This window comes from Amblyomma maculatum, chromosome 7 (genome assembly GCF_055883805.1).
Source record: "Amblyomma maculatum isolate TAMU_Amacu chromosome 7, ASM5588380v1, whole genome shotgun sequence".
Classification (NCBI taxonomy): Eukaryota; Metazoa; Arthropoda; class Arachnida; order Ixodida; family Ixodidae; genus Amblyomma; species Amblyomma maculatum.
Genome location: NC_139350.1, coordinates 34,876,401 through 34,897,538, shown reverse-complemented (window position 1 = coordinate 34,897,538; position 21,138 = coordinate 34,876,401). Strand labels below are relative to the sequence as shown.

The following is a 21,138-nucleotide window of genomic DNA, read 5'->3' as shown; positions in this document are numbered from 1 at the left end:
GCCGTGCTGGCACTCTGTCGGCGTATCAGTCCCACCATGCCGGAATCTGAACGTGTACACCATGTCTTGAAGGGAATCAATTCAATGGCTTATAACACACTAGTGCCCAGAATCCATCAAGTGTTGATTCCATTATATCGACCTGCCAACGCCTCGACCAGCTACAGTCCTCCCATTGCAGCCCGGCTTCACTACTGCCCCGACCTCTACTGCCCTCGATCTACGAGCCATGATTCGAGCGATAATCCGCGAGGAGCTCCAAGCCCTCAGCCCTTTCTGCCGGCACGGGTGCGATCATTCGTCTCCTCCTTCTAACGACGCCGGCCACCGCCACATCAATAAAGAAGAGTTGGTCAACCACCCTGTCACACCTGATCCTCCTGCACCTCGCCCAGCACCGACTTACGCTCACGTCGCTGCATCCCCTCCTCCTTTTGTTCCCCCACCCCAAGCACCACCCTACAACCACATCAACGCCATGACGACGGCTCAACCAACGCCACCCTATTACGCACCTTGGCGCCTCTCTCGCCCAGTGTGCTATTATAGTGGAATTCGAGGACATATATCTCGCTTTTGTCGCCGACGCATTCAGAACGAGCGACGTGGTTATGACGCCTTCGAAAGTGACATACCTGCATATTATCAGCGACGACCAATTCACAGCCAACCTCGTCGGTTCTCTCCACCGCCGGTATCCTCGTCTGAACCAAGTGGGGCTCATGTATCCCGACGCCGGTCCCCTTCCCCATACCGCCGCTTTGTTTCGCCACTTCGACCAGCAACAACTCTTCCTGTCCGTAATTCGGAAAACTAAGCGATGCAGTTTCCGGAGATGAAACTGCACTTTGCGAACTTACAAAAGGTCCTCCTCATCGCCCGTATAATATGATTTCCACTTTAGCTGAAGGATTACCGGTCGAAGCTTTGATTGACACAGGGGCTGCACTTTCTGTTATTCATGCTGATTTGTGCCACCGTTTGCGGAAAGTAACGACACCATATGATGGACCTGAACTTCGTGGAGCAAATGGCGTCCCTCTGCAGCCTTCAGCAAAGTGTACAGTTAGAGTTGTTATAGAGGGCGTCCGCCACCATGTGCAGTTTGCTGTGCTTTCACCGTGTGCTCATTTGATGATTTTTGGATGGGATTTTTTGTCAACCACTTCAGCGTTAATTTCTTGTGGCGACCGGGTCATCCATATGACAGACAGTGATTTTTCATCTGACATTTCTGCACGGCATCATTCCCTCATTGCCGCAGCTGATATTGTATTGCCACCACAGTGCGAAACACTTATTACCATTGTTTCTGAACACATCAGTGACGGGGATGTACTCATCGCACCATCTCATCGTCATCTTGCACTCTTGCACGTGGAATCGCCTTCCCATCAAGTCTTGTACGATTCTGCAGCAGCTCGGCGATAATAGCTGCCACGAACACTTCCCGTGAATCCCTCGTGCTGACTAAAGGAACTTCCCTGCCATGCATAGTGGATGCTCATCCTATATCCATGATGGTGCTCACTGCCCCGCTACCTCCGCAACGTGATTCATCGCAAGTCTCTCTTTCCATGCTGTCGAAGACAATCAATCCGAACCTCATGCCGCACCAACGTCAAGAATTGCTCCAATTGCTTCAAGCCCACCAAGCCATTTTTGATGCCACTTCCCCACCACTGGGACGGACTAGTGTTGCGCATCACCGCATCCTTACCGAAGGTAACTCAATTGTATGCCGACGACCTTATCGGGTTTCTCTCTCGGAACGAAAAGTAATTGAAGAAAATGTCAATGACATGCTCCGTCGTGATATTATTCGTCCATCGACAAGCCCATGGTCCTCCCCAGTAGTATTAGTTAAAAAAAAGGACGGATCGGTACGATTTTGTGTTGATTATCGCGCACTCAACAAAATTACCCGCAAAGACGTCTACCCGATGCCGCGTATTGATGACGCCCTTGACTCTCTCCAAGGCGCCGAATATTTCTCGACCTTGGACCTCCGCTCAGGTTATTGGCAAATACCTATGCACGAGGACGACAAAGAAAAAACCGCTTTCACAACTCCCGACGGACTTTACGAGTTTAACGTTATGCCCTTCGGCCTTTGTAACGCACCCGCAACATTTGAAAGAATGATCGATACTGTACTTCGTGGCCTCAAATGGAGAACCTGTTTATGTTACCTGGATGACATTGTTATCTTTTCGTCAACGTTTACTGACCATCTCACGCGCCTGAATGAAGTCCTCACGTGTCTTGCTTCAGCGGGCCTTCAGCTCAACACCAAGAAGTGCCACTTTGCAGAGAAGGAAATTAAAATATTGGGACATTTGGTTAGCCATGACGGCATTCGTCCAGACCCTGAAAAAATAATCGCGGTCTTGAACTTTCCTCGTCCGCAACGGACTACAGATTTGCGCAGTTTCCTCGGCCTGGCGTCCTATTTCCGGCGATTTATAAGACATTTTGCAACTATTGCTGCGCCACTTCATGAATTACTTAAAGCGCGCAGCCCTTTCGTGTGGACTGAACAGTGCAACACTGCTTTTAACGACCTAAAGCACGCCCTCACATCAGATCCAGTTCTTGGCCACTTCAGCGACAGCGCTCCTACCATCCTGCACACTGACGCCAGTGGTCACGGTCTTGGCGCTGTACTTCTGCAGCACGATGCAACTTCGCATGAAAAAGTGATTGCCTTCGCCAGTCGGACCATGACTCCAGCTGAGAAAAACTACACCATTACCAAGCAGGAATGTCTCGCCGTCGTCTGGGCTGTTCAAAAGTTTCGCCCTTACCTATATGGGTGGCATTTCACAGTTGTGACCGATCACCATGCTCTTTGCTGGTTATCTTCACTGAAAAATTTGACAGGCAGACTTGGCCGTTGGATTCTACGCCTGCAAGAATACCATTTCGACGTCGTTTATAAATCGGGTCGCCAACACCAAGACGCCAACGCTCTTTCTCGCTGCCCGGTTTCGGAATCAGCCTGCTGTTTTTCTTCACAATGCATTTCCACCTCTGACCACAGCCGATCATTGCTTCCACCGACGCATATCACTGCAGTTTCTTTTGACGGCTCTGAGAACAAACACGATCTCCGCTCACAGCAATTAGCTGATGCCTACTGCCGGGCCATCATCGACCGCCTTATCGGTGCTTCGAGCCCACCCAACGCTAGGCTTCGCCGACAGCTTCGCAATTTCAAGCTTGAAGATAATATACTACGCTGCTACGTGTATTATCCTGATGGAACTCGCTGGCTTATACTAGCGGCTTTCCACGATGACGCTACTGCAGGTCACCTTGGTTTTGACAAAACATACGACCGCGTGAAAAGACGATTCTTTTGGCCTGGCCTGTCTACCACCATAGCTAAATACGTTGCTTCCTGCCACCTGTGCCAACGTCGCAAGCGGCCGACTTCTTCCCCCGCTGGTCTCCTACAGCCCCTTCCCTGTCCCGCCACACCATTCGATGTAGTCGGCATCGACTTATATGGTCCCCTACCTCTCTCCAATGGGGGTAACCATTGGATTATAACAGCTGTCGACCACCTTACACGCTATGCCGAGACGGCCCCTGTACCGACTGGTTCCGCTGAAGAGGTAACTAATTTCTTTTTGCGGTCAATTGTATTGCGTCATGGCGCTCCTCGGGTGCTTCTAAGTGACCGCGGGACGGCCTTCTTATCGACAGTCGTATCCGAAGTTCTTCGTGCGTCATCCACCCTCCATAAGACAACCTCAAGCTACCATCCCCAGACTAACGGTCTGACTGAGCGATTTCATCGCACCCTATCGGATATGATATCCATGTACATCACACCGGATCATCGAAATTGGGATACTGTTCTACCATTCGTCACATTCGCCTATAATACTGCAGTACAGCGGACTACCGGTTACTCCCCATTTTTCCTCGTTTTCGGCCGTCCTCCCACTACAATCCTCGACACTTCCTTCTTCTCTACGCCCGACTACTCCTCATCATTACCAGCTCAGTTCTTATCCCGTGTGGCCAGATGCCGCCATCTTGCCCGCCTCAACACAGAAGCGTGCCAGCAAGACCGCAAGAGTCACTACGATTCGAAGCATCGAGTGGTCTCTTTTCGTCCTGGTGACGAAGTACTGCTCTATACACCACTGCGCACCCCTGGCCTTAGTGATAAATTTCAGCGCCGCTATCTTGGTCCCTACAAGGTCATCAACCAAACTTCCCCAGTAAACTACCAAGTCACACCTGTTGATCCCCCAGCTGACCGGCGCCATTGTGGAACTGAAATTGTTCATGTATCTCGCTTGAAGCCGTTTGTGCGCCGCGGTACATCAGTTGGTTAGGAGCGGCCAGGCTGGCCGCTTCCGACCCCCCGGGCAGATTGTGTGAGCCCTCCACGGATCTTCTTTCATTTGTACATACCATCATCATCGTCCCGCGGCGCTGGCTCCGGCACGCGCTTGGGTTTTTCTCCATCAGATTAAACGCTGACACGGCATACCTTGCCTTGCCTTCACGACCTTGCCGTCTGGACCTGGCCTTCTTTCACAATATACAATTGGGCGCCGTAAACCGCGCTGAAGAAGTCGCCGCAAGCCACTAGCTAACGGCCACTTGGCTCTTCCACTAAGACCCAGTAACACTACTCCCGACAATAAAGTTTTCTCTCTCTCTCAAGGCAGTCACCGTATGCGCAGTGATGCCCCACAGGCGCGACTCGTGCTAGTCTGCAGCCACTAAAGCCGTCCAGTTACAACATTTCGGCCAGTCATGCTTTCGTCATGTCCATGCCACTTCACGTTGTACTGCGACGTGCAGGTCATACTCGTGCCGCAAACAAAGGCACGCACAGCGCAAAGCAATAACATTGTTTCTGTTTCCATGGTTAACAATGGAAGCAAAGACCACGAGATAGAACTCAGGGGAAAAACGAGCGGAACGAGAGTATGTGTGAATGCATTGCCCCATCGACCGCCGCAATGATTTTGAAAGACTGAAACAAGATTTTCAAACTTCACGGAGTACTGAAGATGAGGTCATATCGTGATGTTTCCTTGCACATGGACAAAGTCCGTACTTTCATCGCTCCATGCAATCACACACCCGATTAGGTGTTGCACAAAGTGGAAGGTGTATGTGCTGTAGTGGCGTAATATAGTACACAGTCATGTTTGCTTCACGAGGGAGAAGATAGTTCAGTTCTTCAAATAAATCAGCTTTGAACTTAATGCAACACTTTCATTTGAGATTTTGCTTATCTACACACGTGTCTACTGACCAGGTAAGTCATTTTCATACCTAGGTTTGACCGCTGGCTTATAATCGCAGTTTTCATTACAATGCTGCTTCAAATTAACGAATGATTTTTATTGCGGGCCCGCGGCATTCATTATATCAAGATTTGACTGTATTGGTTCTGTAAACAAAGGAATGGAAATATCAAGTATTTTGAAAAATAACTGACATAACAGAGAAGTGATTACATAGTTGAAATCAGAATAAAAAAACTGATTAAGACTGAATTTCCATTGCATTCAGCCTGAAAGCAATAAAAATTTGCCGACGATTACGTTACTTCCTAATGCGAAATTTAAGCGCAACTCATCAGCTGTTTCAGCTTTTTGAAAGATTGAGGCAAAGCATTCGAGCAAGACATGTATGTACAATTACAGACAAATATTTTTATTTTTCACACATATTCCTTCAAGAAACACTCCACTAACAGTTCTTGACTGTCATGGGAAGGGGAAGGGTGGGGGGAGGGGGGTACACATTGCGGAGCGTGGCTGCCTCGGCTGCCGAACTAGCTACGAGGAATAACGCTGACAGCGCCACCGCCCCGAAACGCAGGAACGGGTGCCAAAGAGCCGCACTCTAAAAGCGTTCCAAGAGCCCTGCCCCTCCTTAACTAAAGTAATTGTTAAAAGGGCTGCTTCTCAGCCAGAAGACTGAGCTAGAACTGATTTTTTCGGAAGTACTGACCACTGAATAGGCAAACATTTTGCATGTATTCCCAAGTTTCTTGAAATTTTATTGTGCTTGGATACAAGCATCATCATCGTCCCCGTCGTCAGCCAGACTATACCCACTGCAGGGCGAATGCCTCTCATATTCCTCTCATTAACCCAGACCTGTGCTAGCTGCACCTACTTGACCCCTGCCAACTTCTTAACCTCATCTGCCCATCTAACTTTCTGCCACCTCAGGCACAACTCTGCAAATTTTGTTCAGATTGCATCTAAAAACCTTTAGTATTTTGTAAATAAAATTAGGTGACATGAAAAATGTAGCTCATAATATTAAATGTGTAATTAAATGACATTTCAATGTACTGCAGTCAATTTTAAAATCTCCCAGTTCTGGAACAAAAAAGTTTAATCAAAACACAGAACATATGACCACTTTCCTCATGTTAGAGAGTCAAAGAGTCATACCCAAGCTTGCATACCTCTAAAATTGGTTACAAGTATTTCCTATCACACATAAACTCAAATGAGTCTTGCGAGTTCGTCACTTCTTTTCTAGAAACATTTTTATTTAAACAACATTTGGAGATCTTTAAGTCTGGCATGTGAAAACTCAGAAGATGAAGTGTTCTTAGCCAGTATTTTGCATGGCTAGCAGGTAACACTAACTTAATGAGTAGGTCTAAACTAATGCAGGCCCCTCACTGCCAGCAGGACAGCTTGGAGAATTCAAGACAGGGAACCAAAATTAGGGCAGGACTCATTTCCCAAGGCAAAGATGGCCAGAAAGCTAAAAGAAAGAAAAATTCAAGAAGCAGGGGACCCCTTCAAGTGCTCATCAAGATAGTACCTTATTGCTGACAACAGGTGTGCCAAATGGCACAATTATGAGAAAAAAGCGCTGGCACTAAAGTTTTCATGCTAGTTTTTCTCAGCCGAAATAGTATGCCACACCTTCCAATGTGACCCTCCCCACCCCACGCCCACATCTACCTACTAAAAAAAAAAAAAAAAAAAAAAGGAGAAATCTTAGCTAGGAGCCACAGAATCTTACAGGTTGGCACATCTGCTTGTTGTTACATGCCCAGTGCACTTGTCTACAGCATTCGAGCTTTGCACTCCCAACTATCTCTTTCATACCTCCTGTCTATTGGTTTTGGTATTGCCTTTGATACACAGGTGATTAGCTGCAATCTGTATCAAAGTGTATGCGTAATTAGACACTGTTTCAAGCTCTAGGACAGTTGCAAATGATACAAACTACAGTCAAACCTTATTATAACGAAACTGTAAAATGTCCAAAAATTTTCGTTGCATCCAGGTATTCGTTACATGCAGTTTTTGCATGGAGACTCCAAGGGACTACGCAGAACGAAAACCAGATTAAGAATTGATTGCAAGGGAAACCACCTTGAAAGTGCTTACAGTTATTCAGAATTATCTGAGACTGCAGAAGCAGTGAAACGTTTTGCGATAATGCTGAGGCCGCGGCGCAACTACGACAGCAGCCTATACCTCTGCCGCGGCTCGCAAGACGAATCTACGAGGGAACGGGGAAAGGAGGGTGCCTGGCTCTTCCCATTTTTCTGCTCTCCCACTACCGTAGCCCCAGGAGACCGACTGACTGCCTCACGTCGCCAAGGCGCTCAACTGTTCCTGCTTCCGACACGCGGGAGCTCACGAGCATCCGCATGGCAGCGATGGATGCACGTGGCTCACCCCATGTTTTCTTCTCTGTTCTGTTATTTTTCACTCCTTTTAAGCATGAACTATTGCAGTGCCCCGTTCCAAAAGTGAAGGCAGTGGAGACTACTGCGATTGCCATGTTGGTACATCGTCGGCGCTGAAACACGGTGCGCTATTTCAACTGAACCGTTGGTCGCTCGTTGCTATCATAAAAATTCCTCATGTCTGATCGTGTTTTATCATCCTGAAACTCGCGGGGTTCTGCCATATTTTTAGTAATTTAGCACTAGCTAAGAGGTAGTTGGCGCCGCAGTTCGTTATATCAAGGTCGACCGCCAAGACATATTCGTTACATGGAGTTTTCAAATACACGCACTTTAAATGGGGGCAGCGTTGGGGAATTGAAAAACTTTGCAATATCGAGAACTTTGTCCCATGGAGGTTTGTTACATAGAGGTATAAAGCAATAAGAACAGAGGCACCACCACTGTAATTGTCATATCTACACACTATCTATGTGATGTTGGTGACTGAAACACACCACTGCCCCTTCGAGCATTAGGACCACTCCATGGTTGGGGCAGTGCCGGCTGGGCTGAGCTAATTACCTCCCCTCGAGGGAAGGGGAAAAAGCGGAAAATAGCGACAGATGCACCACCAAGACAGATTCCCGTGAGAAGACGACAAGGAGCTTCTGGATCCACGCCAGCAACATGAGTGGTCTCCCACCGCAGAGGCCGAGGGAAGGCATGCAGCACATACGGGAGGACCCTTCGTGCACAGCTGCCCATCTTTTGTTTCCAAGCCGTGAAGCAATCAGTAAATACTGCACGCTCTTGCCACCTGTCACAGCAGACACTGTGATATGGCCGTGTCCGAAGGAATACGGCGCACATGAAAAATTCCAGCTATTATTCCCAGCGTGTGCAAACGTTCATTGCTGAGTTGCACCCCAATTCCCCAAGCCCTTCTTACATAGCCTTCCTTCAAAGGAAAATCTTGTTGCTGATGCTGGTTAGTTTGGTTGGTTTATGGGGTTTAGTGTCCCAAAGTGACTCAGGCTATGAGAGGCGCCGTTGTGGAGGGCTCCAGAAATTTCGACCACCTGGAGTTCTTTAACGTGCACTGACATCGCACAGCACACGGGCACCTGGCTTTTTGTCTCCATTAAAAAGTGTTCGCTGCGGCCAGGATTCGATCCCGCATCCTTGGGCACAACAGTCTAACGCCCTAACCATTGCACCACCGTGGCGGGTGTTGTTGACGTATAGCTAGCCGGTCATGCTTTGTATTATTTGCAAGTACAATAAATAGCATTCGAGTGTGCTCTGTAGTCTCTGTCTGTCCATTTGTTCCCTCCGTGGGTAGCAAGCAAGGACACTGCATCCGCAGAGTCGAACTGGTGGCAGGGTGGAATGCCATCCCTCCTCGAACCGCCACACATCAGAGTGTTCCATGCCAGAGGAGCACTGGCTGGCAGCTTTTTTCAACATAAGCAATGAACACCAATTGGAGCAAGAGGCACAGGTCTCTCAAGTGACCGATCCTACACTGTCTTCTTATGCATGAAAGCAAGAAACCTAACTACTGAGATGCGCCACAAATGATGCACAGTATGAATGCAGCATCACTAAAAATTCCAAGTGGTTGCTTGGTCTTACATACACCTGCATAGTGGGGAAGCAGTAAGGACAACTAACATCAGGGTCCTTGCGGAAACCTCACGCAATTGATTATGGTGATAATATTTTCCTTTTTTTTTTTTCCTGTGTCCAATCTCAAGCCAAAACAGATGCACCAACAAAGTGAGACACTTCAAAGAAAAAAATTGCAGCCAACTTACTCCTCCACTCCGGATTTGGATCTGCCACCAGGGTATAGTAAATGGGGCCAATAATCTCATTCATGCCCTACAGAAGAAAAGAAGAGCACCCAACATTCTTTTAGTCCCTGAAATGACATATGAAAACCTACACTCAACTGCGCCTTTCAAATGCCCTGTATGAATGACAAAAAGAAGAGGCATAAGCAGTGCTTTCAGAAATGCTGCAGAATTTCAGAATGCAACAAAGGCTGGTCGAAAAAAAAAAAAAAATTCCTTAAATTTAACGGCGGTGTAATTTCATTATGTGAACGCCCAGCCTATAGTCAGTTTGGACAGAAGGCAAGAACTAGCATAATTGTCACAAGGTCAAATCCTTACCAAGGTCAGCCTTAATGAAGAGAAAACATGTCCTTAACCATGACACCAAAGCAAGATACTGCATTACACTTTGGTCACTGCATCTAGCAATGTTTAACTAGAAGCAAAGGTAATGTGGCGCAGCGCAAAGCAACTGCACACAAGACCTATCAAACATCCCTAGCAGGCTAGTATATACTATCTAAGTCTCTATATGCAACTAGCACGCATGAATGGTTGCAGCCAGGTCACAAAGCAGCTCCCACGAAAGGGAAATTGCAATTGGCTGCCACCTTTCCCAGACTAGGCACCATGTGGTCTCTGGCCAGCAATATGCCACCCATGCGTGCAGACTGGTAACCTCAGCGCCCAATGAGCTGATGGCAAGCTTCATCATCTGCACCAGCAAACTGAAACAGCAGCTGCTATGACAACTATGTATAGTCCGTGCAAAAAAACTATGGGGGTTTAAGCAAGGCTTGAACCTAGTGGTACAAACTAAAGCTGTGTTGCATGGTTTGGCAGTTTTGGATTAGGGGGATGTTCAAGCTTCACCTTAAAGTAGCCACGATAGCCCCTGTAACACAGCCTTTTCAATCTGCACTTTCTTTTTTTACGCTTTCTCTTTAACCCTTTGAGGGTTTTTGCCGTAAATGCATGGCGGCAGTTTTATGTCCCGCAAGGTCTTTGCTGTACCAATACGGTTTCAATCCTCCGTTTGAAATTTCGCGCCCTAATGGCAATGCATGCTCACTGGGAGGTGCTGCCAACTCCTAGGACTTACAAGAAGTGCTTGAAATTTATTGCGCTGCCTTCTAGCAAGATTCCTAGCTGCAGCGTGCCACCCGGTCTGCGGCAAGGCCGCCCTTTAGCGATTTTGGTTTCGCCATGTGATCGCAGCGGAGGCACCGTGCGAAACTTGATTTCTATCTTTATGGGCACTTCATTCCATGCAGGGGATAAACAGACCTGATTCCTAGCTGCAGGTGTCGTCCAGGCGTGGTTTCGGCTTCGCCACATGATCGCAACGAAGGCGTGCAAAACTTAATTTTTATCTTTATGGTCACTCCCGTGCAGTGGCCACAAAAGCCAATTTCCATCTTTATTGGGGCTGCTGTTAGCTTGTTTATCATTGATGCTCATGAGGTATTTCCATTCTCCTGTTTACTGAGTTTCCAGAGTTTGTAGTGTCAAGCAACGTTGACCCCAAAATATGGCTCCTAATATTTTTTTTTACAACTTCTCCTCGATTACATAAATTGAAATTGGCGTGGCATTATTTTTAAGTGCATGAAATGAAAGCAAGATTCGGCCACAAATACCGTATAAAATAGAATATAGGTCCAGATGTTTTCTAAGAAAAAATAAGGTAAATTCGCACCTCGTCTTATATACAGTGAAACCTCGTTATATCGAACAGTCAAAAAATCGGAAAATAGTTCGCTCTATCCATAATTCGTAATATAAAATTTCGTAGAAAATACAAGAGCAGCAAAATTCCATCAGAAGGCACAGCAACTTGGAGGGTGCCTACTTGGGTCCCGTCTATTTATTTACGTGCAAAGAACTGCGTTATCGCGGCCTGCTTTTTTGTGTTGATCGCGTTCGGTATCGCGCCCTGTTCCACAGTTTGCAAACACTCAACAAGGGCAAACCCACTGCTCTCAATAGCACTGCAGTGGCGGCGCAGTAAATCCAATGCAGTAAGCGCTTCTTGTGAAGTCGGAATGTTCTCATCGTCTGCAGGGTCAGCCTGAGCTTCGTCTGCGGGATGTTCAGAAACTTCCACAGCGATTTCGGCGTCCGTCAGTACAGCCGTGGTCGCCGCGATGTCATCGCCGCCTACAAAGTCCTCTACAGTCATTGTTGCGAGCATGTCACCAACAAAACGCGAAAAATCGTTCCAGGCTCATCGAGCTCGCGGAGCTCTGCATCTGCTTCGTTGGAATCGTCCCCACTGTCACTTGATGCACGGGCCTCTGCTGGAACAAAACCTGTGTGCCGAAAGCAGTTGGCAATCGTTTCGCCTTTCACGCTGTCCGACGCCGCTTCAATGCTCCCAGCAAGTCAACCTTCAAGTCCTGCTTCATAAGAAGCTTCACGAGAAGAGTGTCAATCCGTCTCCTCTTGTAAACTGCCTTGAAGGCCCTGATTTTATCTTGAGCTTGGTCTTTACCGTCAGTGCTGCTCTTTTTTTCACATTCACCGCCATCACAGCACCACGCACACCACACTCGACACGACGACCGACGCAGCCTCCGCCGAACGCTACGACGGCCACGCCGCGATGCCGCTGCTAACACTAAAAACTCGAAAGACGCAAAAACCAAAAAAGCAAAAGCAACATTCGATCGCGCCGCTGCCGCCGCCGATGAAGCGGCGCTGTCGGCGATAGTGAGATTCGAACAATTTCTTATGGCCTCCGAGATCACCTCCGCGCGCACAAACAGGCGCTCGGATCTCGGAGGCCATAGATTTCTTTGACTGTCAACTCCCAATGCCGTCGTGGCATCTGTGGCGCTGTCAGCGCCTGCGAGGTAGTCCTGAACATTTGCTGTGCCGCACAACACACATGTAGTGCAACGAAGCCTGCCTCTTGCTATTAAAGTGCTTGGCGTCGCGAAGTTCGTAATACAGTCGAGCCTGCTTATAACGAACCTGAGCGTCACGCGGTGTCCGTTCGTTATATCCCGAAGTTCGCAGTAACTGGACCACAAACTAAAAAAGAGAAAAAAAAAAGTTGGCGGTCAAAACACGAGATTTATTTCTTAGCAAAAAAGTCTGTGATGCTCGTCTGTTTCTGCAGTGCAGATGCGATGAGGGCGGTCTCCAGTTTATTTAAAGCACTAGCGTGCTCTTCGCCGAGTCCCTTGGCGTAGACAAGTTGTCTGAGGCCCTCTATATAGCCCATTGCTACAGATGTGCTTATGGGTGCTGGCTCAGACGTTTCATCTTCATCTGATTCTTCCGCATCGCTCTCGGCCCGCACTTCAGAAACGATGCCTTCGTCCATGCACGGTTCCGCAATATCCGCGTCTTCATCCTCAGAAATAAAATCCTGCCAACCAATGCCAGGGCCTCCCATGTCGGAGTCGACGACGCGCTGCCACAAATCGCCGCCGGGATCATCATCATCGGAGGCATCAGGCCCGACGTCCGGTACTGCGTCGACGAAGCCGGCCTTGCGGAAACAGTTTCACACGCAAGCGGTCGTCACCTCCGCCCAGGCCGCCTTCACCATCTCAAGGGCTGAATACAATGAAACTCGGAGCGGCAAGTTAGCGGCCGGACGGTCAACGGCGATGAGCAAGCGCTGCACAATGCGGCGCCTATACGATGCCTTAAAGGAGCGTATTATGCCCAAATCAAGAGGCTGCACTTTGGAAGTGGTATTGGGCGGCAGGAAAAGTACAGTCACTGCCGTCAGAGACGTTTGCACGTGGTGCGCTGAGCAATTGTCGAGCAACAGCAGCACGCGCCTGCTTTGCCTCTGCATGTCGCGGTCAAACTCGCCCAGCCACTCTGCGAATAAATCCCGTGTCATCCAGGACTTAGTATTGTGCCTGTAGCGCACGGGTACATGGTTCCGAAAGCAACGTGGCTTCTTGGATTTTCCGATTACAAACGGCATGCGCCGGTCGCTGCCATTCATATTAGTGCACAGAAGAACTGTAACGCGCACTTTACAGTGTTTACCGCCAGCGCATGACTCCCCTTTCATGGAGTGCGTCTTGTCTGGAAGCATCTGATAAAATAATGCAGTTTCATCTGCGTTATACATATCCTGCTCCGCGTAGCTTGCAATAATGGCTCAGTTTGTTGCAAGCCAATTGGCAACGTCCTGGTCACTTACCGAACGCGCCTCACCGACAATCGATTTAAAAACAATCCCATGCCGCACTTTGAACCGATGTAGCCAGCCATTGCCTGGGCAGAAGTCGGGAAAATCTAGTAGGAATGCAAAGTCTTTGGCTTTGCCCAGCATCATTGGTCCACTTATCGGAATGTTGCGAGCCCGTGCGTCGACGAACCACTTCAGCAGCGCATCCTCTACGTCCGCATAGGTGGCCTTCCGCAGACGCTTTCTCTTCGCCGTGTTGGCGTCGGAGCTGGCGATCTTTTCCTTATTCTTCAGAATTGTCGAGATGGTTGATTTCGACACGTTGTACTTCTTCACCAGCTCGCAATTTTTAGCACCTTGAGACAGTTCCGTCACAACTGCTCGCTTCGTTGCCATGTCCAGCGCTTTTCGTTTCGTGACCGCTGGAGGCAGGCAATTCCCGCCCGCCATCCCGAATTATACGACTCAGGCCCGACAGACGAAGCGCTCACACCACACACACGAAAATGACAACAAAGCGCCGCAACTGACGGAGCACGTGCGCACGTGCGACAATCACACGAGGCAAGCGAGGAAGTGCCTAAGGAATGGAACGGAACGGACACACAGCGGGGCATGGTATGCAGCGGGGAGACCAATGAGAGGCATCCCTGAGCGTCAGTGCTGCCACCTGTTGGCTCCTACCGTAGTTGCTTTCAACCGCCCATGGCCTCCGAGATTACCTCCGCAAATCTCGGAGGCCACGAACCGTCACCGCCGTGCGCGCCGCTGCGCATTCAGTCCGCCCGTGCAAACAGTACAACCGCTAGCGTATGGAGGGGCCTGCCTCCTGGTGCCCCGCGCCCCTGGCACGGCCGCTCAATGGAACAGCCAGGAAATGAAACGACAAAACTTCGAAGAGACAGGCGAAGACGAGGGAATGGTGAGAGGAGAGGGGAGCGGAGTTGCGAAGAGGGGCGGCAGCGTGGCCTTGGAGGCCACACCACGCGCCGACACTCGTAGGCAGCGCGCATCGGCGAGCAAAGGGTAGCTCGCTTGCGAGGAGGATTGCGAAAACAGACCAAAAGGGATGGGAGCCCATCGTTATCTCGTATCGGGGCGCCGGGTTTACGCCGTCCGTTCGCTGTAACCGATCGGCAGCGCTCATGGACGTTCGTTATACGTGCGATCTTGTGCCATTAAAGTAATGTATATTTTGGCGGTCGCTCCGGTCTCGTTTATTATAAGCGAAAATTCGTCTTAAGTGGGGCCGTTATAAGTGGGCTCGACTGTATCCGTTTTATGCCGAACCGCGTTCACTATGGGAAGTTAAAAATACACGTGTTTGACAAAATAATTTCAGAAAAGTTCGATATATTCAATAATTTGTAATATGCGTGTTCATTATATCGAGGTTTGACTGTAGTAGTCTTTAGCAGAATTTGAGGCACACTCTGGCAACAAGTGGTGGGCCTTCTTGTGAACAGACAGCCAAAGCCGTATCGACATCCTGCAGTTCCTGGAATTTTTTTTTTTCTGTCCCAAGTGCATTTATCTTCGCGTGCACACTTTCGTTCGACCTATGAGAGTATAAAATGCCTGTTTAGCAATGAATAACGGCATGTGGAGGCAATTTACAGTGGCGTTCCAGAAAAATGTTCGCCGAAGCAAGCGTCAACATGGCCGCTCTCTGTGACAGTTCGGCATTTCAGAAAAGAGCGTGCGGTGCAGTGGACAAGATTAGCAGCTGTTCACATGTAACCTTTCAAGAAATGCAGCGTAAGCAACATGCTTGATGGAACTAGATAACACGCTGTGGAAGTTGGTGAGCAGCAAAGAGTAGTCTTCCAACGATGCTGCTGAAAGTTTGGAGTGAGGTCGTAGCTCAGGTGATGTAGGGATACAGCAGTCCACTTTTTTTCTTGTTTTATTTATTTTTTCTTTTTTTCAACTCACGATAAGGGGGTCAACCTATATTCCCACTTGATTTATAAGGTTTATACGGTAATACAGTAAAACATTGTTTATCCGGATTTCACTAACTCGAAAATTCGGTTAGCTCGGACTTGCTGTGCGGTCCCGGCAAGGCTGTGTTTAGTTCAATGGCGACAGATGCTCATTATCACAGAGGCATTTGCCCGGACATCTATTAACTCAGAGAACTCAGAGGATGAGGGCTACCAACCGACGTTACCGTACAATACAGCATGGATGTGCATCCACAGCGTGCAGGCAACAGGAAACCTACAAAAGGCGATGTCGGTCTGCGCGCTACTCGGTAAAAACGAAAAACAGCGGCAAAAATAAAAAGCTGAAGGGCACAAAATGTGGTGACGATGATAACGGATCGTGAGCAGTGGCTAGGTGACGCCGGTGACCACGCGCTTCAAAGGGAGAATCATCATCATCATCATCATCATCAGGGCAGCAAGAATGTTTGTATTTTCCTGTTAAATGACTGCAACTGCTGTCCCGTGGCTGCACTGACTGCACGCCTGATTTCTTTGTCCCGATTGCTTGTGATGCAATGGTGACAACGTGCGAATCATGAAAATAAGCACCCACTGCTCTATTCGACTGTGTTTGGGGCCTGTTGCGACTGCTCAACGATAGTCACTCCAGTAAAGCGACGACGATGTTGGCGTCGCTGGCATGCTGACCAATGACATGTCATCAGAAGTTCTTGATGAAGACTGAAATGGTTCCGGCGATGAAAGTCATGAGTAGCCGCCGCCGCGATGTCGCACTGTGCAAGAGACCGCCAAGGCTCTCGCTGTACTGGGGGAATTTTGCATCGGATCATGCGACAATGAGTGTGCGTACCACAACTTGATGGGACTGAAAAAAAATTGTTATAGCACAAATTCCGATAAAGAAACAAACAAAAATAATGCAGTTTTTCATGAAATAAAGGTATGTGTATGCCCAGTACATTTTTTTTTTGTTTTGGTTTCATGGCAAATTTGATCATCCGGAATTCGGTTAACTCGGACATTTTTGGCAGTCCCTTGCGATCGGGATTAACGAGGTTTTACTGTACAGGCAGATACAAGAAAACATGAAAAAGAAAAAATTTAACTTTTTAAGGCAATTTCCCCGGGTTTGGTTTGGTTTGTAGGGTTTAACGTCCCGAAGAGACTCGGGCTATGAGAGATGCCGTAATGGAGGACTCCGGGAATTTCGACCACTTGGGGTTATTTAACGTGCCCACACATCGCACAGCGCCTTGCTTTTCGCCTCCATCGAAAAGCGGCCGCCGAGGCCGGGATTCGGTCCCACATCCTTGGGAACAGCAGCGGACCACCGTAGCCACTGCACCACCCTGGCGGGGCCCAATTTCATCTGATTAAAGTGCTTTCCTAGTAGGTCACAAAATTTGGTCTGTTTAACTCCTTAGACTCGGAGTTCTGAAACTCTTTTGCCTCAAGGAGCCCCAACAGCCCCAACAATATATGCCACGAACACCCCTTCCTGTTACAATCATGCGATGCTGCTTGTGCATAAACCCACCATTTTTTGTCTTTTTTTCTTTCAGTTCTGTAAGCATTTTCTTTTCTTGATTTTGCCATAAGCCTTTTATTAAATGCATGCTTCTCACTCATATTCAGGCCTCAAAATTCAGACTGAAGGGATTGTCCAGTGGGAGCTCGCAGAACCCACAAAGGCAGCCTGTGGAATCCCTGGGTTCGAAGGAACCCACTTTGAGAACCCCTACTTTAGACCATATTGGAACAAAAAAAGAAAAGATCAATCTGTGGCTGTAACTGTGCCATCTGCCGGTGGCTTCTGATACCACTTTAAGTAGAGCTGCACACTAGAGGAGGTTTGCTCATGTAGCCATGAGGCTAGAAGCTGAAACCAGGAGCCATTGTGGTGTTCCTTGTGCACAAAAAACACACAACTTCGCAAGAGCAGTGTATGCAACCAAGTTCCCAGCACAAATGTGCACCGCTAATAAAGCTTATTATCAACCTCCGCACCACTCTATGGTACAGAGTCGTCCACTCTGAATTGGCCACTGCCTTCGAAGTGTCATTGCATCCGAGACGGTAGCATATCAAAGTAACATAAGCGCAGAGACCTGGAAGCAGTGCTTCACACGATTTGCCCCTTAGCATGACTGAGCCGTCAGGCCGAATGCAATGGTGCATTGAAGCACCAAGAGCGAATGACCCTGTACGTGGCCTCTGTGGCCACAAACTGATGCTGTTCCGCATAAGGACCTAAGGGGCAGCACTCACCTGAACATATCCCAGTCCAGGGTTCAGCTTTGCATAGAGAAAAAGAATGCGCTCCACCACCTCCCAGTGGGCCTCCTGCCCTTCACCCAACTGCTCCAGGGGTTCGTGCAGGGGCCGTGCCCGTACACAGGCTGATATCTGCAAACGTTTACGCACATCACAGTCAACATAACCCACCGATCAGAGTTTATGTACACAGAGTGACAAATAGACCCTGAGTGGCCAGCCAGCATGCCTGCTTTAGGAAGATCACCCATGATGATCTTAGTCTTGTCACATGCAAAGCTAGCCATGCTCATCATGCATTGTGCTCGCTGAACTGCCAAGTGAGAACAAAAGGGGCAAGACGTCGCAGTAAGTGACGCCTTTCACCATGAGCTAGCATCAGCCATGGCATCAGCAAGGACAGCGTGACTGTGCCCGTTGCATGGGTAGCCAAGGTACCTGAGGACCAGTAGTGCACGCGGAAGTTGAATTTACAAGGAAAAGGATACGAAGTATGACAACTGTCAAGGTATGCGAAGGACTAAAACGACAAGGTTATCCTCTATACCCACTGCTGTTTCATGCTTGATTTATAAATATGGAAAGAAGGCTACCAGAAAGGAATCTACGTTTTAATCTGCTGCACAGACTAGGTGGAAAAGTCATAAAGAAGGGGCTCTCTGGTTTAATGCATACGAATGATATTGTACTGTTAGCAGGCAGCCAGGAAGATATGCAATCTCTGGTTAATTTTTGTAGAGATAAAGGAGGCACTCTAGGCTTCAGTTCTAGGAGCAATTAAGACAGGTCTACTTATTTTTAATGGTTCAACAGATCAGGTGCTTACAATATAAGGCCATGAAATACCTAAAGTGATGGAATACAAATACCTCAGTGCATGGATAAATAAAGAACTGACATACATGGAAAAACACAAACAGACTGTTAGGGAACAAAGGCAAAAAGATGCCAAGATTATGAAACAGAAGGCCCTAGTACAATAGGCAAGAGGTACTGAGGAGTATTTGGAAAGGAACAGTGATGACAGGGCTTACTTTCGAGAATGCGGTTTTGTGCCTGTAAAGTCAAGATAAGAAATAAATCAGGGAGCAGTCAGAAGATTAACACTAATTGCCCATAGCAAAACCACAAACAAGGCGGTGCAGGGGGATATGGGCTGGGCATATCTCGAAGCACGGCAAGCTCAGAGTAAAATATTGTATTAAGAACACCTGAGGAAACTGGGTGATAACAGGTGGGAAGCTAAGGTATTTAAACTATACTGAAGAAGTGTTGACTCATAATGACAGGAAAAGACACATGGACGGAGAATAAAATGCTTTAAATGAAGGTACAAAACACAGAAGGTAAAAACTGAAATAATGCAGTGGAAAAGAAACTGACTAAGGAACTATATAAAACTGGAAAGGCAGATCAGGAAGAAATGTTCTACGATAACTCAAGAGGCAGCTGGAGACTATTAGCAAAAACTTTGCTCATTACATGTCTAAAGTGACCAAAAGCAAGCTCAAAATTTTGATCTTAAGAAAAACCAGAGCAAATATCAACGGCCATGTGTTTTGTGATGCCGCACATGCAATGTTGCCCACAGAAACCTCCCTGATTGAAACCAAAAATGGTGAAACCTTAATTAGTGCAGCAACAAAAACACTGCCACCTCCCCCCCCCCTTGCGAAATTTGGCCTAAAGAACTAGAAAACTTAGAAAAACATAAAACATGTGGTGCGGCAGCGGTGGCGTAGCGGTAGAACATCCGCCTCGCATGCAAGAGGACCGGTGCTCAAATCCCGGTGCCGCGCAATTCTCCACCGGATTAAAAAAAAATAATAAAAAATCAACGTATCGATGGAATTTCATAAACAGGTTTGCGGTGCGACCTGATGCCGGTGAACACCTCCGGCAACGCACTCCCTCACCAGAACAGGAGTTGGCTACCCTGGTGCAGTAATTGGCCGCAACCTCTCATGATAAGCTCCACAAAACCCCGGCCCTCAGTCACCAGCGGCTGCAGAACAACTGACCACGGCGGCGGTCAGACCTGTGACGCAGCAGGGGGTGCTAAGAAAGCCTGGCTCCGCTGGACAGGCCGCCATTGGAAACTGACCCTGGCAACATTGAATGCTATAACCCTAGCTAGTGAAGCTAGTTTAGCAGTGCTCTTACAGGAACTAGAAGGTATGAAATGGGATGTCATAGGGCTTAGTGAGGCTAGGAGGCCGAATGAGGCATATACTGTACAGAAGGATGGGCATGTTATCGAGGTTTACCAGAGAGGCGACAACTAGGAGTAGGTTTCCTTGTCAATAAGTATATAGCGGGTAATATAGATGAATTCTATAGTATTAACGAGAGGGTGGCAGACATCGTAATTAGGCCTAATAAGTGATATAAATGGCAGGTTGTACAGGCCTATGCACCTACATGTAGTTATGATGACCAGGCAGTTGAAAGCTTCTACGAAGATGTAGAATCGGCAATGCGAAAAGTAAAGACGCAGTATACTGTACTAATGGGAGATTTCAATGCCAAGGTAGGGAAAAAACAGGCAGGAGACAAGGTAGTAGGTGACTATGGCATTGGTTCTAGGAATAGCAGGGGGGAGTTACTAGTTGAGTTTGCAGAGCGCAATAACTTACGAATCATGAATACCTTCTTCAGCAAACGGAACAACCGAAAAAGGACATGGAAAAGTCCTAATGGGGAGACTAAAAATGAAATCGACTTCATAATGTGTTCAACCCCCGCCATTATGCAAGATGTAGAGGTAATCGGGAAAGTGCGATGCAGTGACCACAGGATGGTGAGGTCCCGAATTAGCCTAAATCTGAAGAAGGAATGCAACACATTAGTAAGAAAGAAACCCATCAATGAATTAGCGGTGAGGGGGAGGGCAGAAGAGTTCAGGATCTCACTACAGAATAGGTATTCAGCTCTAACCGAGGATAGCAACATTACCCTAGAAGCAAGGAACAATAATTTCAGAGATATCATTACTGAGTGCACGGTAGAAGTAGGAGGTAGGATAGTTAGAGAGGATACCGGTAAGCTGTCTAAGGAGACGAAAGATTTGATTAGAAAATGCCAGAGTATGATAGCTTCCAATCCAACAGACCAGATCAAATAGGCCGAGATATCAAAGCTAATCAATAAGCGCAAGGTGGTCGATATAAGGAAGTATAACATGGAGAAAATTGAGCATGCTGTAAAGAACAAGTGAAGCCTTAAAGT

General features: G+C 47.9%; 1 protein-coding gene across 3 annotated transcripts in view; it reads right to left on the bottom strand.

Moving 5' to 3' along the window:
* LOC146182961 (TBC1 domain family member 13) overlaps positions 1-21,138 on the bottom strand; it is an 82,332-nt gene that overhangs the window by 32,040 nt on the left and 29,154 nt on the right. For all 3 annotated transcript variants that reach the window (XM_084608992.1, XM_084608991.1, XM_084608993.1), the window contains exons 7-8: positions 17,905-18,042; positions 9,505-9,571 (exon numbers count right to left, since the gene is read on the bottom strand). In XM_084608992.1, the coding sequence (XP_084465118.1) occupies positions 9,505-9,571; positions 17,905-18,042 (205 nt within the window). The remainder of the gene's footprint in view (positions 1-9,504; positions 9,572-17,904; positions 18,043-21,138) is intronic.